General features: G+C 36.6%; 1 protein-coding gene across 1 annotated transcript in view; it reads left to right on the top strand.

Moving 5' to 3' along the window:
• The first annotated feature begins 4580 nt into the window (after window positions 1-4580).
• RFC1 (replication factor C subunit 1) overlaps window positions 4581-15655 on the top strand; it is a 36112-nt gene continuing 25037 nt past the window's right edge. Inside the window, exons 1-4 of the mRNA XM_010166300.2 lie at window positions 4581-4616; window positions 5389-5517; window positions 6834-6909; window positions 9046-9165. Of these exons, the coding sequence (XP_010164602.2) occupies window positions 4581-4616; window positions 5389-5517; window positions 6834-6909; window positions 9046-9165 (361 nt within the window). The remainder of the gene's footprint in view (window positions 4617-5388; window positions 5518-6833; window positions 6910-9045; window positions 9166-15655) is intronic.

Raw genomic sequence — 15655 nt, 5'->3', positions numbered from 1 at the left:
CACGCGTGCCGGGAAGGTGAGCCGCTGGCCGAGGAAATGCCCGCGATTGTGCCCTTGCCCCGAGGGGGAAGCGCCGAGCCTCTCCAGCTTCTCCCTCCCGAAACCGGGTGGTGAAGCGGCCCATGGGCCTGGCCTGGGGGGGCGAGGCGGGGGAGCTGAGCTCTCTCTCAAGGCAGTCTGCCCAAGTTTTAACTCTTCCTTTAGCTTCAGTAAGAACATACATCAGGGTGACTCTGCTGCCGGGTTGACCGTTGTGCAGTATTTGCAGAAAAACAATTCAAGTGGAGAGAAAAGAAATTGAAAGTCTAGAAGTAGACACCTGTTTATAATAATCGAGGATGCAACCCTCAGGAGGACGTAAAGAGTTTGTACATATAAATATGTACACGTTTGTGTGTGTGCTTTCCAAAGTGCTGCTCCCTTATGCAGCCATTAAAAGATTGTATTCCCTCTTCATCTTTGGCTCAGAAAAACTTCCTTCTACTCAAGTGGAGTCTCTGTGCAGATGTTTTACTGGCTTAACTACAAATTACTGCTGTTCAAAGCCAGTTAGGCTCAACTTTGGTTTTGGAGTCTCCATGGAGTTTAACCTTGTGTCTTACACCTGATGCTCAGCAATGATAGGCGTTACAGCCTGAGTCACAGTACTGACAGAGGTCTGCCAGCACTAAGAATCCTGAAACTATTAAACTGTGGTATTTTCATAGTTTGTTAGGGGTGGCTGATGACTCTAAATTTACGTACGAGGACAATTCTGGCTCTTGTGTTCCCTTGCAAACACCTGTTTACAAAACTGATTATACTTGTAAGCACTTAAAGGCAAGAAGACTTGCTTCCTCCTTTTGCACCTTCCTGGGACAAGAACTTTCTCCCTCTGTAGTCTTCTGAACATCACACATCTTTCAGTGTCTGGCACTTCCTAGAGGGAGGAGGGCAGCCATTGTTTTGAGGAGAGGATGAGTTGCTTCAGCCCATTTCCTTTTCAGTGTTGAAGAAAAGAAGCTGTACAACCATCACTGCTGCAGCTGCATAGATAGAGGCAAAAATACAGTGATATTAGTAACCATGTAACCTGTTCTGTGTGTGCAATGACAGCACAAGCATATTGGGATTTAATATCATATCCTTGCAAACAGACATTTTTTTGTATAGTGACAAACATAAGTAGACCCTGTTGGGTTAACTCTGTAGCATTTTCTCAGCTGTGCTGAGCTGATGTGTGTAGAGTTACACAATGGACTGATTTGTCTTAGAAGGGATTTATTTTTTTCCCTGGATTAGTGATCTGACACAGTTCCCAAGCAGAGAGCTGTACTGGTACGACTGAGGGAATGAATGGCTGGGAGTAGGGGCTACTTGAGTTGCCTCTAGCCGAGACATTCATATGGCTGGAGCTGTAGCATCCACTGGTGTGTACTTAGAACTGTGATACTGCTTGAAAAATACTGTATAGTACCTGTACTGCAGTTATCACTATTAGTAAATATTAATTAAATATAGTTATCCCAGTGAGTATTATTGGTTTCACTGAAGTAATACTATAAATTTGATTTCAGTTAGTGCGATTTTTCTGGACACATCAGATGTCAGAGCTGATGTTTGCACAAAACCTGCACTGAAATAGGCAGACTGTAAATAAATATGATTCTTTTGATGCAAGGCCCTCATGGACACACTTCAGAACACCTGAAATAAGGTGCATTGCTTTCTATTGCAGTCATTGAGCTAGGTTGGTGAATTTCGGTTTTCTATCTTGTATTTTGAGTTGGAAACTGAACTATATGATAATACTTTGGAAAATACTCTGCCTTACTGGACATCAGTTTTCCGAAACACTGTGCCTATTATGGTTAGGTGGAGATGGTTCTAAAGTGGTGTAGTAGTTGATCTTTGGTTTAGGATGCTTTTGAAATGCAGGAAAAAAAACAGTATGGAGTGGTCTTGACTTTTATAACTGACTTTTTTGAGCTGGGTATTCACTGAAGTTTTAAAAGTCACCCAGACAAACTCTGTATAACCAGCCTTTGTACTACCTAACAAATAGGTTTCCGTTTCTGTACAAACTTTCAAGAGAAAACTTGCAACCTGACATGATTAATTGCTGTGATCTTCTATTATTGCATAAGATGAAGGATTTGAAGCAGTAGTCAAAACTGGCAAGAACTAGATGGCACAGCCATTACTGAGATCATACAATTGCTAAGATAGCTCAGTTTTTCAGGAACCAGTGCACCTGGACACAGCTTTTCAGGCTGTTCAGATGCTATGCATCAATTACTCCTCTAATTTAGTGAGAGTGGTCAGAAATTCTTAGGTGGAACTGCTCAAAGTTACTTGTCTTGTTGCTGCTGGTGAAGCACCGATGGGGAGCCCCACCAATATAGCCTTGCCTCTTTAATTTTAGCCTTGTGGGTGAGGGGAACACCTGGGACAGCCATGCTGGGGAGTCTGTCTCCAGGATACCCAGGGTTGATGCCTCCTCTGGTTTTTGGGGGAACGTCCCAGAAGGATGCCTGCAGTTACATTGGTACGTGCCTTTCCTCATTGGAGTGAGCACAGATAAAAGCTACACGTGTGCAGTTTTCCCACCTGCTTTTCTGAACTCATGTATATGAATGGCATTATATACCCATAAGATGGTCAATCAGGGTATGTTAAGTAGATAAACCCAGAATGGAGGCAAGTGATCTTATCTGGGACCTAAACTTATACTTTATAAACAGTTTTCAAACTTGTCAGATGGGAATCAGTCTGATAGATACTTAGATTCATTTCTGCAATTAGTTATGCAGTAAATTAAGAATTTATCTGGCATATCTTAATAAATGGCACAAAAAACCCCTGTCTCTTACGATTCTTGGGTAAAAGCTTCACTGAAAGATATCTTTATTGTTGCACTGTGGCATACTTTTCTCCCAAGTAATTCTGAATTCACCATCTATTATAGTCCAGCAGTGGCTAACAAGGTTACCTTTTCTTCTGAAGAGCAGGGTAGCTGAAGAAGATTGGAGGATTTATAACTCTGCAGATGGAAGAAGACTGTACATAGATGTCAGTTTTCCTTTGTAGCTGCAGGCTCTGTAGTTTAGTCACTCGGAAGTAGATCATCACTAAGGGAAATGAAAATGTACTACAGTAATACAAATTTTGATTCAGAAACCTCTGGGTGGCTTGTGTGCTTTAATATTCACAGTATTTTCTGAAAAACGCTTTAACACAAGCATGTGACAATGAAAGAAAAGGAAAAAGCTGCCATTTCTTGAGGACTGGGGTGCAGTTTGCATCAAGAGAATAGAACGCATTGTGTTAACATAGGGAGGCAATTTTGGGATATGTAGCTGCTGTATCACCAGGGTATTTTCAAAGAAAATATAGTATTGGTATGGATAGTGCTTTCTTAATAAATGGGTAGAAGATGCTGCTTTGAATAAAAACCATAAAAAAGTATTTATTCTAATTTTCCTCTCAATTTTACATGTTATAGTTTGGGTCTTAGCAGTTCAGGAACTGTAATATTACAATAGTGGAATAAGCTAGGGCAGACAGGTAAATTTCATATATTTTCTTTATTGAGTCTGCATTTCATAAACTAGGATATGATATTTCCTTGTACAAGTCTATAAAAAAAAATTAATATGATTACATATGGTGTTTTCAGAGAAGCTCACTTACTAGTTAACAGTTTTGAGGTAAAATGCTACAACGAATAGAGCATTACTATTGATATAAAATCAATTATTCACAAATTTTGAGCTTAAAAATAACAGCTATTAAAAAGTTAAACTTTAAAGTCAGTTTGTTTTGCAGTGTTGTAGTAAGTATTTAAACTATTTTACTACATAAAAGATCTCATGAGACTTTTAATCAATTCTTCTGTTGCCTGTGTTACCTTAAGCCTGAAAAAAGAAGTCAGTAATGCTGATTGAGTGATCGAGTCCACGAATCTACTTGGAGATGTTTTAAATGGATGCTTTCTTCCAACCTGTTAGCTCTAGGTATCGTCAGTCAAAATTTCAGAGCTCATATAGTAGTACATGTAAAATAGCAGAGTGTTGAAAATTTAAGCCTCAAGGCATAAATTCCATAAATGGAAGTGTGTGAAGTCCCATGGAGGAAGAATGCTTCCCAGCCTACCATTGTGTTTGCTGAATCCGTGTTATGACATGCAGGTAAAACTCAGAGTAGAAATTTTTACAGGAAACAACATTTCTGAGTCTAGAAAATTGTTTTAACCTAAGTATACTAAATAAATCTATACATGTCCCATATTTTGAGTATGCTTTCAAATTTTATTTTCCATTGATTTTAAATCCTATGCGGTCTGCTAATCCAAATCCAAACCACCAGGGAGCTCACTGGTAAGAGAAAAGGAGCCTGAAACACCCCTTCTTGTCAATCAGACTTTTATGGAGATTTCTTGGGGATTTACCACTTTACTTGTAGTTCCCTATAATAATCAAAAGCTACCCAGATGGACTCTATGATGGGCAATAGCTATCAGCTGGGTAGAATGGCATCTTGAGCCACACCTTTTACCTGCTATATATTTAGGCAATACGAGGCACTTTTTTCCCTTTAAAATGGCTGCTGCCCCTGGAGGTAGTGATGCCAACCAGGTACATGTTTCCTCAATTTCTTTTTAACAAAATTGAAATACTATTTTTTTCAGCAGAAGTCAGATTTGGTTTTATGTGTACAATAGTACTTTTAAAAATTGAAGCTGTAGCTGCTGGTTTTATGTATTTAAAAAGCTTTTTATGGTTGTATTGTGGTAAGATAATAAAATAAGGTTACAAAATAGGCCTTTTGGAGCTTTTTGTATTAAGTTCTTTCTCTTTGTTTAAATTTTAATCTGTTTCTTACTGGATAATTTTTAAGTGAGATGGGAGTTATTGTCCTAAATTTATGAGAAAATGGAGGATGCAGTGTGTCCCACTACTTGACTGCTTTCTAGCTCTTGGTGCATTTCTGTCTTTCTGCATTGGACACTAGGTCATAGCTGAGTTGATAATTTTAACTGTAGAAACACTTTGGGATAAGTTTGTGATGATTAATTGGGGAAAAAAGAATTCTAGTTATACGTGTGTCTTAAGTCACTGTATTTCATTGCTAGTGGAAGTTTGTTTTGAAGTGTGTATTGGTGGAGATGTCTAACAGATAAATTAACTTTTTTCACGATTCAAAGATGAGAAAAGGTGGTGTGGTATCTGAGCAACTATGTTTTACTAGCTGGGCTTTTTCTTCTTAGTTGTAAACAAGATTTCAAGATTAACAAATATTACAGTGGAGCTACTGAGAAAGTAACTTAAGTGCTTTGCTGTTTTGTAATGCGATGCTTCTAAGAGCCATCTGTATTTAAAAATGTATAAATGTTTTCCCTCTTACTAGGATATCCGTAAATTCTTTGGCGTTGTACCTCCTGGAAAGCGACAAGAATGTGAGTCTGTGAAAAAGAGTGAAAAAATTAAAAATGGTGAAGGACCCTCAAGTGGGAAGAAAAGGGAAAAGGAGACTAAGGTTAGTTTTGCTTTTCTTATTTGTGAAGTGTTTGGGTTTTTTTTGTATGGGATTGTTTGTGTATCTAACATTTTTTAAAGTCATAGTTGTTCTCATATACTCAAAAACCAGACTGTGTCAGTTGTTTTTATAGGCACAGAAGGAAACTGCGCTTAATATTGGCTTCTAGCAGCAAAACTTTGTAGGTGATGAAGAAAATTGCTAATATGAAAAATACTTGGGTTGTAGGGCAAAGAAGTAGGTAGAAGTTGTTGTCATTAGGTGCTAGCGTAGGAACAATCTGATGTATTTATATTTATTTTAGTTTTAGCCCACAGTTCTCTAAGTAGTTCTGCTTATTTAATTTTTAATTTAATTAAGATGGAGGCTTATGCACAGTAGATGCAGGCATATCATAAAGATGTCATGCTTTCAAGTAAGATAAAAGTCTGGTGTAGGTGCCCTCTGACCAGTTTTTTAACTTGGTTAAAAGACTGTGATAGTTTAACTGAGCTGGCAGCCAAGCAAGACACAGCCACTCGCAGGCCCACCACTCCTCTTCCCCCCCACCCGGGGAATCGTGGAGAGAACTGGAGAAGTAAAGGTGAGGAGACTTGTAGGTTGAGATAAGAACAATTTAATAATTAGAGTAAAATAAAATTAAAATAGTAATAATAGTGATAACAACTATATGTATGAGTGATGCAGAGTACAATTGCTCACCACCCGCTGATAAAGATGTCAGAGGAGCCAAAAGGAACCTTGAAACCAAAATTGCAATCCCGGAAAAGCGAACCCGAGCTATTCCTGAGAGAACCCCCCCTTTCCGGTCAGCCCTGATTAATATACTGAACCTGGCATAATGTGATATGGAGTCTCTTATTGGCATGTCCAACTGTCAATTCTAGGTTTTACCAACTACTGCGCTTCCCTCCCAGTCATCTGCTCTTGCAAACTACCCAAACCCCATGTCCTTGTACCTTATCAGCATTCTTCTCATAGCAAATCCCACACTGAAATCAAAACACAGTCCTTTCTAGCTATTAAGAAGAAAATTAACTATCTTAGCAAAAACCAGGAGAAATAGTCGCAACATAATTGTCTATGGATTTCTTGGAGCATGTTTAGCTTTACTACTGCAGTTTCTTCCTTATTTCTTCTGCCCTGCACCTTTCTCCCTCCCCCTGATGAGTTAACACAAGACTGTTCATAAATATAATATTGGGAAAGAAATAATTTATGTTAAATTTGTTTGAAACTCATCAATTTGAGTGTGTTACTCAGTAAAAGCTAGAAGGACTTGTTTAGCAGTTGAATTAATGGACTGTTACTCTTAGGTGAATAATTCACCCAGTGAAGATGATTCCAAACAAAAGCGGACAAACAAGAAAAAAAGAATAATCTACGATTCAGGTAATGTTCACAGTTGTTTATGAATGCTCCTTTGTATCTTTTGCATCAGCGTTCAAGGTTAATTCAGTAAATGGTACATCTGAAAGAAAGCTGTAGTTGTTGGGGTTTTTTTTGTGTGTGTTGTTTTTTGTGGGTTTTTTTGTTAGTAAATGCAATTAAAAACATTTTCCACGGTAATTATTGTTGGATAGCTAAATATATTTGATAATAATAAGAGTGCGATATGTGCTGTGCAGATAATATACAGTGCAAAGTAACTTTTCATAAGACATGTTAAAAAAAAAAACCCAAAACAAACCTACAACTCCCCCACCCCCCAAAAAAACCCCCCAAAAAGTTCAGATAGTAACTTCTATCAAAGCTCCAGATTTTTTTTTTTTCTCATGAAAACGGTGGAGAGTTCTAGGTTTTCTGTTCTGTTAGGGGTGATAACATCCTATGGTGAGTACAGGAGGCTGATCATATATTATAATTTCACATTTCTGTGCATTGCATGAATGTAATACAGGAGATTGTTTTAAAAGGCAAATTGTGGTTCCATATGTGTCTTTATTTAAAAAAATCTAGTAAATGTTAAATCCATAGATTTAATTTTACAGGATGGAACACACAATATAATTTAAACCACTGCTATCACATTCTAAGAATACTCTTTGTAATATTATAAGGGAAGTACCTTTTATCATAGAATCATAGAATGGTTTGGCTTGGAAGGGACCTTAAAGGTCATCTAGTTCCAACCCCCTTACAGCTCTTACAGCTTAAAAAAACCCAATCAAACAAAAAACCACACCAAAACAGAACTAAAAAACCCCAAACAACAAAAAGCACCCCTTCCTCCTCAATAAAAAAAACAAACACAAACCCTTGCCTGCTAAGTTAGTTTAATTTAAAAGCTTGAAATTTCTAGTTTAATATTTCTGAGCTATTATGTCATTTAAACCCTCTTTAATTGGATTCTGAATCTTGAATAGTTGTTGTGAAACTGTAGAAAAGACTGCAGGAGTTCCTAAAATTTTTGACTCCTACTGAAGACTTAAGTTTGAATTTTTAGAAGAAAAATGATCACACAAACATCTGTCAGAATAATGCTATTGTATATAGAAAAATGTGTTCAAGACTTCAGATAAACTGTTCTAGAAACAGTTCCTGTTTAGCAGTGAGGAATAGAAATAGTAGAAATATTTCTGCATTAAAAGTTAGAATACAAAAGTAATATATAACTCAACTACTATCTTTAAAGTGCTGATACTTTGAGATTTTTGCATATTCTAACCCATTAGTAAGAGAAGGAAAGAGAAATAGTACTCTAAGATCTTCATGGTGGAGCTGTGGTTTTCCCTGTTCTTGGGGGGAGATGGGACTCAAGTCAACTAACCATAGCTACTCTTCTTTATAATTACAATATATATTAGTGTTTATAATGGAAAAAGGTGGGCTCTGAAGGGTGGCCCTCTCTTACACTTGTTAGTTGTCTTGGCTGCTTCAGTTTGTCCTGCTTACTCACTTGGATGTTAGGATACATAATTCACAGCAGTGTAAGTTTTACCATCTTGACAACTTTTTGGGTATGCAGAATGGTTGGTGAGATGAGTTGGCAGTCTACCAGTGTTCCTCTGAAAAATGAGAGTACAACCTCAGACTATTTTAGCCTGTTGTTAGCTTTTGGAATAGGTGTCGTGGAAGACACCGGCACAATATAATACCATGTAAATTTAATCAGGCTAATGAATATATGTTAAAAGTTTGTTGTGTGGTGGTGGGTTTTTTTTGTTGGTTTTTTTTTTTAATAATCTTCTGTGGTCTTCTGACAGTTGCATTCCTTGTCAGAAAGGTTTTTATGCTGGCATAGCAGTTCTTGGAATAAGGAACAGAATATTTCTTGTTATGTAAACAAACCACTGTCTAAGCTGAGTTCTGACCAAATTTTAATTTAGTAATTTATATGCTGGAATAAATGATGGCTAGGCTATTAGCTGATGGAGAAAAACGAAGCTGTGCTCTGACCTTCCACGTGATACCTTTTTCTCACTCAGTTGAATATATGTGAACACATGTTAACTTATGTTATATGATCTATTACTTAAAGTCTTTATCAATGTGGAGGAAATCTACATTTATGTTGTCAAAATACAGATTCAGAAGAGGAGGTGCAGTCGGTGAAAAAATCCAAGAAGCTATCTGAGAAAAAAGCAGCTACTTCAAAACTTGGGAAAGGTCTAAAGCGGCATCCTGTTGTTTATATTTCTGAGACAGGTAATGGAAGAAATATTTTATGTTCAACTGTACTGGGTGAATTGTGTTACAAATGGGATGGATTGTTTGACTGATGTACTCTTAAATATAACCATAAAACCTAATATCAGGGATGACAAACGATGTTCTCCTTAAACAAGCTAACCAAAAGCACTACAGAAGTTTATCCTCAAGTATTGTGAAGTCAGGAGCAGGGTAAAACTGAGGTGATGTTGGGTAGTGGCTTAGGTTGGTTTAAATAGGCATATAATTTCATGACCTAACACTTCCCTTCTGAAGAGTATTCCATAGATTTAGGGGATGAGTTAAGTAAAGGAAGTATATTTAATGGAGTTAAACTGCTCACTCGCACACTTTGTCCAATGACTGTTGGTTACCATAAATAGATTTAAAAACCCGTTTTTTTTTCTTTTACTTGGTATGTGAATTTCCATGTGTTCAATTGCTGCCTGATATGGTGGTGACTGCAAAGCTTTTGGGTTTTGCGTTTTACTTGTCAACACAAACAATTTTATTTTTTTTTAAACATTGTCTATTAGACTTCTAGGAAGAACTGGAATTGGAAAAAAATGATGGTAACAAAAAACTTGCCTTATACCTTGTGTATACCATACTTCTCAGTCTTGGATTTCAGCTCCCTAAATTCATAGAATCATAGAGTGGTTTGGGTTGGAAGGAACCTTAAAGATCATCTAGTTCCAACCCCCCTGCCATGAGCAGGGAGACACCTTCCACTAGACCAGGTTGCTCAAAGCCTCATCCAACATTTCCAGGGAAGGGGCATCCATAACTTCTCTGGGCAACCTGTGCCAGTGTCTCACCACCTTCACAGTAAAGAATTTCTTCCTAATATCTGATCAAAATTCTGGAGCTAGTTTTGCTCTTGGGGAAAGGAGTGAGTGTAATTAACCATTCTTGATCATTTTCAGGTCTGCTGTAGCCTTCTGAAAAAATTGTGACAGTGATTAGCTGCTAAGTTCTCAGCAGTGTTTTGTGTAGTTTAGTCTCTTCTTTAGCAGCTGTGTAGTTAAACTAAAAACACAGTCTGAACTCAAGACATAAGCTGAAGTACCATTCAGCTGAACAGAGAAGGGCACATTCTGTCAGTTTAATTGAAGAGTCTTATGTGTTAATTTGTTTTCATTGTTTGCATGGTTGTTCCTGAGTACTGCTTTCAGTGTTGCTTTTCCTGTGATTCTTGGCCTTGGTGCTCTGAAGAGGACTTTGAGTGTTAATTGAGAGGAGACATTCCTCTGCTGTTACGGAAGTTTCATCCTGCAGAATTTTCATAAAAAACATGTTTCCTTCCCAGAGCCAAACAAAAAACCCTGATAGTAATTTTTCTACCATACCCACCCAGGTTCTTAATTCTGTCATGAAGCAATTTTGTTTTCAATTATTTACTTCATATTGTGCATTTTCCTCCACTAAATTTGAGATGTTATGGAAAAGTTTTGGTGGCATTAGCTACTGTTGTTTGATAGGTGACCATCAGTTTATGTAGACTCAGTCTTATTTATGAATCAAGCATCCTTAAAGGTATGCCACCAGCATAGGGGAAAGTCCTCTGGTTTTGTGAATTCTGTAAAAATGCATGGAGGGAAGGAAATTAACAGAGCTAATATTTAGCTTAATATTTCAGTACTTCTTGAAGATGGACTTTACCACTTTTTTTTTTTGCATCTGAGAACAGTTGGCTGAATGTGTACACATGTGCATTTTTTGTTATGTAGAGTTGTGTGGTGTTTTTGTTTGTTTTAAATACATGTGAGTGCTTGCAACTTCAGGGCTGCTTTTACTACTCGTTCTCTTATTCCAGTTTAATTAAAACATCTGTTAGTGGCACTTAAGCAAAGATTAAGACTGCATGCGGGCAGAAAGAATTAACTTGCTAGGATGAATTTGATTCCTGACTTGCTGAATGGCATAGATTTGAAGCCTCTTAAATTTGATTCAGGTAATTTGGTAAATTGGAAGTTTTTTGAATGGTCTACTGTTCAGAGCTGATAGATTCATAGCTTAAATCTCTTGTCATGTTAGGTTTGTTCTTTTCTGATTTGCCTTTAAAGCCTAAAGGTCTCTTTCCACACTGGATCTATTGTAATTTCATATTGATTTGTTATAATGGAGCTAAACTGAGGTATTTTGGTATCGGATACTGGTTACCGTACTCTGATCACCTGTGCAACACAAGCTGTAGAATTTCCTGAGAGTTGCAACATTAGGTGGACACATTTTGGTTGCAAAGGTGTTTCTTATATTTTGTGATGCATCTCTCTCTGCTTACTATAACTTAGGCTTGATGTGAGAGAGACTTTTTGTGAGTTGCTGCTGTGGTTGGTTGTACTCCATCTGGTCTGAGTTCGGCTGAGGCTGTAACTATCGGGTCTTCTGGAGTAGAGTTCTTTACTAGGTGCACTACTCCCTCTGTATGGATTATTTGAAACTGTGATAAAATTAACAGACTTTAATCCAAATCTATTTCAAGAAAATGTGTTTTTTAAGTGTTAAAACTCCAGGAGTTCTTCTGTGATCGCTCTTTGAGTTTGAGGTTACATATTGTGGAAAAGTGGACACTGTCCCTGGGTGTAGTATTTTTTTTTGTAAGATCATTACCTGACCATAAACATTTCCTGTCTATAATAATACTATATATTTTTAAAACAAGAAAGGATCGTGTGCTGCAGTATCCCATTATAAGTGTGACTCAGCTGGCTTTTTTCTATATCTCCTTCTTCCTCAGGCTCTTTTCAGAATCACTATTTCTACGATGGATTGTGTTTATTTTACTTGTCCTAGATATTTGACCTGGCATTTAGCTGTACTATTTAATGTGTTCAATTGGGCTCAATTTTCCAAAGTATCCTAAACACTTTATATATTTTATTTGTCCTTTTATTAAAAACTTTGTTTCCTTTGGCAGTTTTGCCAACAATTCTTTGCTAATTAAAAGGATCTTTAATAGCATGGATCCCAGAATAGAAAAATAATGAGATTTCTGGAAATAAACAACACCTATTTAGATTTATTATACAATTCGGGGTGGTGTAATCAAGTTTTTCCTGCATAGGGATGCTATGGGAACCTTAGTCAAGGTTATTAGTGGAATCTCTGAAAACCATGGCTCAAGGTTACTCTTATCTAAAGAATCTTAAGTACACACAAGGTGAACTTGTCTATGACTAAAACAATACCTTTATAACCTTGAGACTTAACACTTGAATTTTGTTTATAGGTACTCTTTAGAAATTGTTTCTTCAGCTTAATGGAGCTGTCAAGCCCAGTAAGTTCTAGTGGCATTGATACAGTTACTGACTTGAGATAAACGTGTTTTACAAGAATAGGAAGATAGAAATAGTAGATAGAAAAGATCTTCATGAAATTTGTAGGCATTTGTCCTTTTCTTGTTTTTAGTGTTAAGCAGCTGAAAACTTAAGAATACACTTGTTGGACTCACTCAAAAGTCAGAATCTCATGCTCAAGGGCTCTGTCCCTGACAATGTGTTTGAAAGAGCCTTTTGGCATCAGCTACTCAGTAGAAGCTTGTTAGTTAATTGCCTCAACCTATTTTTCAGTTTTGTTTGAAACTTTTAGTGTTGCTTGAATTTCTTTTCAGCTTTTCTATATAACTATGTGGGATACAGCTTTCTTAAAAAATGTTGGGGGAATTAACTGTTTGGTTTTTATAAGAGTGGATTGATGAGATTATTGCATCGCTTTGTTTCTTATTAGCTTGTGAAGTTGCTTTTTAAAAAAGGCTAAAAAATAAAGCAAGAATAGTTAATAGTTATTCTTTGTAATTCTTTAAGAAATACTTTGTTATTGAAACACATTTAATTTAAAGAACTATTTTGTTTAATGATGGCCAAAGTTACAGTGAAGTTATTCTAGCAGGTAATGAGTAGAAAGGAGTCTTTTTTTTTTTTCTTTTTTGATAGAACTGTATTGGTGGATTGGGAAAAAAAATCTGAATGTTTGTTGTACTTGTTAAAATAGCACTTTGTGTGACTATTTAATGGAGTACGGAACCTTGAGCTTTGTAGAAGATGACCTGTTACTATGATGTGTTGAACCTCATCTGGTTTCATCACAGGTGGTTATTTGTCAGGAACTGTGACCTCACTTTAAGTGAATACTTAATCTTTCATATACATCATGTAGAGGTAATTATGCATATGTAGCAATCACCTTAATTGCTTGCATATTGCAAATGTAACTTTTTTTAAAAAGTGCCTTGTTCTAGTGGTAGGCTGAATGATTTATAGTGCTAGAAAAACCAAAGTGGTAGAAACCAAGTAGGATTTCAGGTTACTGTAAAACTGTTCCCTGAGAGCTTAGAAGGCAGGACAAGAAGAATAGCTTGTGAATGTGCTTGTTGAATATAGACTTTTTTAACATAGAGAATACTGGGGGGCTAGGGAAACAAACAAAAAAACCCCCCCAAAAACCCACAGAAAAAAATCAGTTAAGTGCTAGTACTCATGACAAAAAAAAAAAGTCCTGACATCCAAACGCTACTCCAAATGAGCAGCAGATTATCAGTGAATAAGCATGTCTTACACTGAAACATTTCCTAGGGAAATAAAAAATTGTCACTGTTACCTCCTGGGCAGTTCTAGTGTTGTGTGTATACTTGTGGAAATTGCTATACTTAGGCAAATTGCTATACTTAGGCAAATTTCTGCTATACTTGCAGAAATTGCTATACTTCCTAAAAATACTTAGGAAGGTGACAGTGCTCAATGTACCAGCTTTCCTCTAGATTCTGGCAGAAATCCTGTGGAGAAGCAGAGACTAGTGTTGCAGAGGGCAATGTAAAAGGCATTTAGGACCGAGTCCTATTAAAATTAATTAATTTGGTTAAGTTTGGGAATACCAACAGTACAACATAAAGGTCTTGTAATGGTAAATGTGCTCTTGTACTCAAAACTCTGAAGTGGTGAGAGGATAGTTGTATAAACATAATAAATGTATGATAGTAGCTGGCTTCTTTGGTCTGGAGTTGCCACCCTGAACAGGGCAGTAAGTGGAAACCAGAGGTGTGGATGAAGTAAAATTTAATCTTATCCTTAAAGAGGTGATCTTTTTTTCTTTTCGCTGCACAATCTAGGATAACAGCAATACTGAGAAAGAAATGTGGTAATTTTGAATAAAAAAAAAGAATAGGATTCATTTATCAGACAGTGATTACTTTAGGATTAGTCAGCCTGTATTTCAAACATGGCAGGACGTGAAATAAATTAATTACAGTTTAATCTCTGTAACAGTTGCTGTTAGATTTTAAGTTTTTAATAATGAGCACGTTGTTAAACTTATTTTTACAAGTACGCAGTCATCTCTTACTACTTTTTGGAGGCGTGTTGAAAGATATTCTGGTTAAGCAGCTTGGCTAGCTGTAGTACTGTGCTGTTCACATCATGTATTTGGATTGCAAAATTATTATTTTAATTATCAGTTTAATTTGAGGAAACTTTCTGGAAAAACAACTTTCACATATACTTCATGCTTGTTCCTTCTTTAGAAAATGGCCTCTGTGTGAGAGCTATTGATTCTCTAGGCTGCTTTCAATATTGTAAAGCCCAAACTATTTTTTAATCTGTTTAGAAAAGTAAATAGTTTTGCTTTCAAATGGAAATGACTTTTTTTTTAATAGAACTGTCAGTGTTTGGATTGTTAAAGTGTGTTGATTTTTAATGGAAAATATAATGGCATAAAATACCAGTTTTTGTAAAAAGCTTCAGGCATGTAGCAGGCCAGACATGTGAGCTTCTTAAACAGAGGCATTGGCAGCTCCATGCGCTGTTACTCTATAATTTAAGATTAAATGAATAATTTTGTCATTTAAATTGATGCTGGAGCTAATGCTTTTTAACTCCTTTCTTCCCCTGGGAATCAGTATGAAGTGAATTCTCCTTTTTCTGGTAGCTGAATGCAGAAATTACCTTGGATTAAGAGTAGTAAATCTATTTTAAATTAAGGGACTGAGATGGTGTCAATTTGATTACCTGATGGTTCTGTGGAGATACCTATTCTTGTAAGCATTATGCTCTTCCGTTTAATGTTTCAGTTGATTTTTTGCACACTTCTAACAGTACAAAGAAAAAATTGAATGTCCTTCTTGCTGTAGACTAGCAGTGAATTACATGTATTCAGGCTGTTTTTTCTTTTGTTACAGAAATATAGAGAAATATGCACACATTGCAAATATGTTAAGTACTGTGAATGTATACATTTTGCATTTATTGGAACTTAATTGTGTGCCTTCGGTGTTGTGTGCCTAATCTTTGATGTTGTGTGTCTATGTTATTTGAGCCCTGACTGCATTTTTTTGTGCTGATGCTTTATTTGGCTCCTTATGCCATCAGTGTGGTGGAACACAAGAAGTGTGTTTTGCTGGGTATTTATGTGCACGTTGGAGCAAGGTGATGTTAATGGTCATAATGCTGTAGGTACTACAGGAAGTAGAAACTGAGATCTCAGAAAGGGGAAC

Source organism: Antrostomus carolinensis, unplaced genomic scaffold (assembly GCF_000700745.2).
Source record: "Antrostomus carolinensis isolate BGI_N321 unplaced genomic scaffold, ASM70074v2 scaffold10314, whole genome shotgun sequence".
NCBI classification, from domain to species: Eukaryota; Metazoa; Chordata; class Aves; order Caprimulgiformes; family Caprimulgidae; genus Antrostomus; species Antrostomus carolinensis.
The sequence above is the reverse complement of the archived record's forward strand: the minus strand, read 5'-3'. Positions and strand labels throughout refer to the sequence as shown.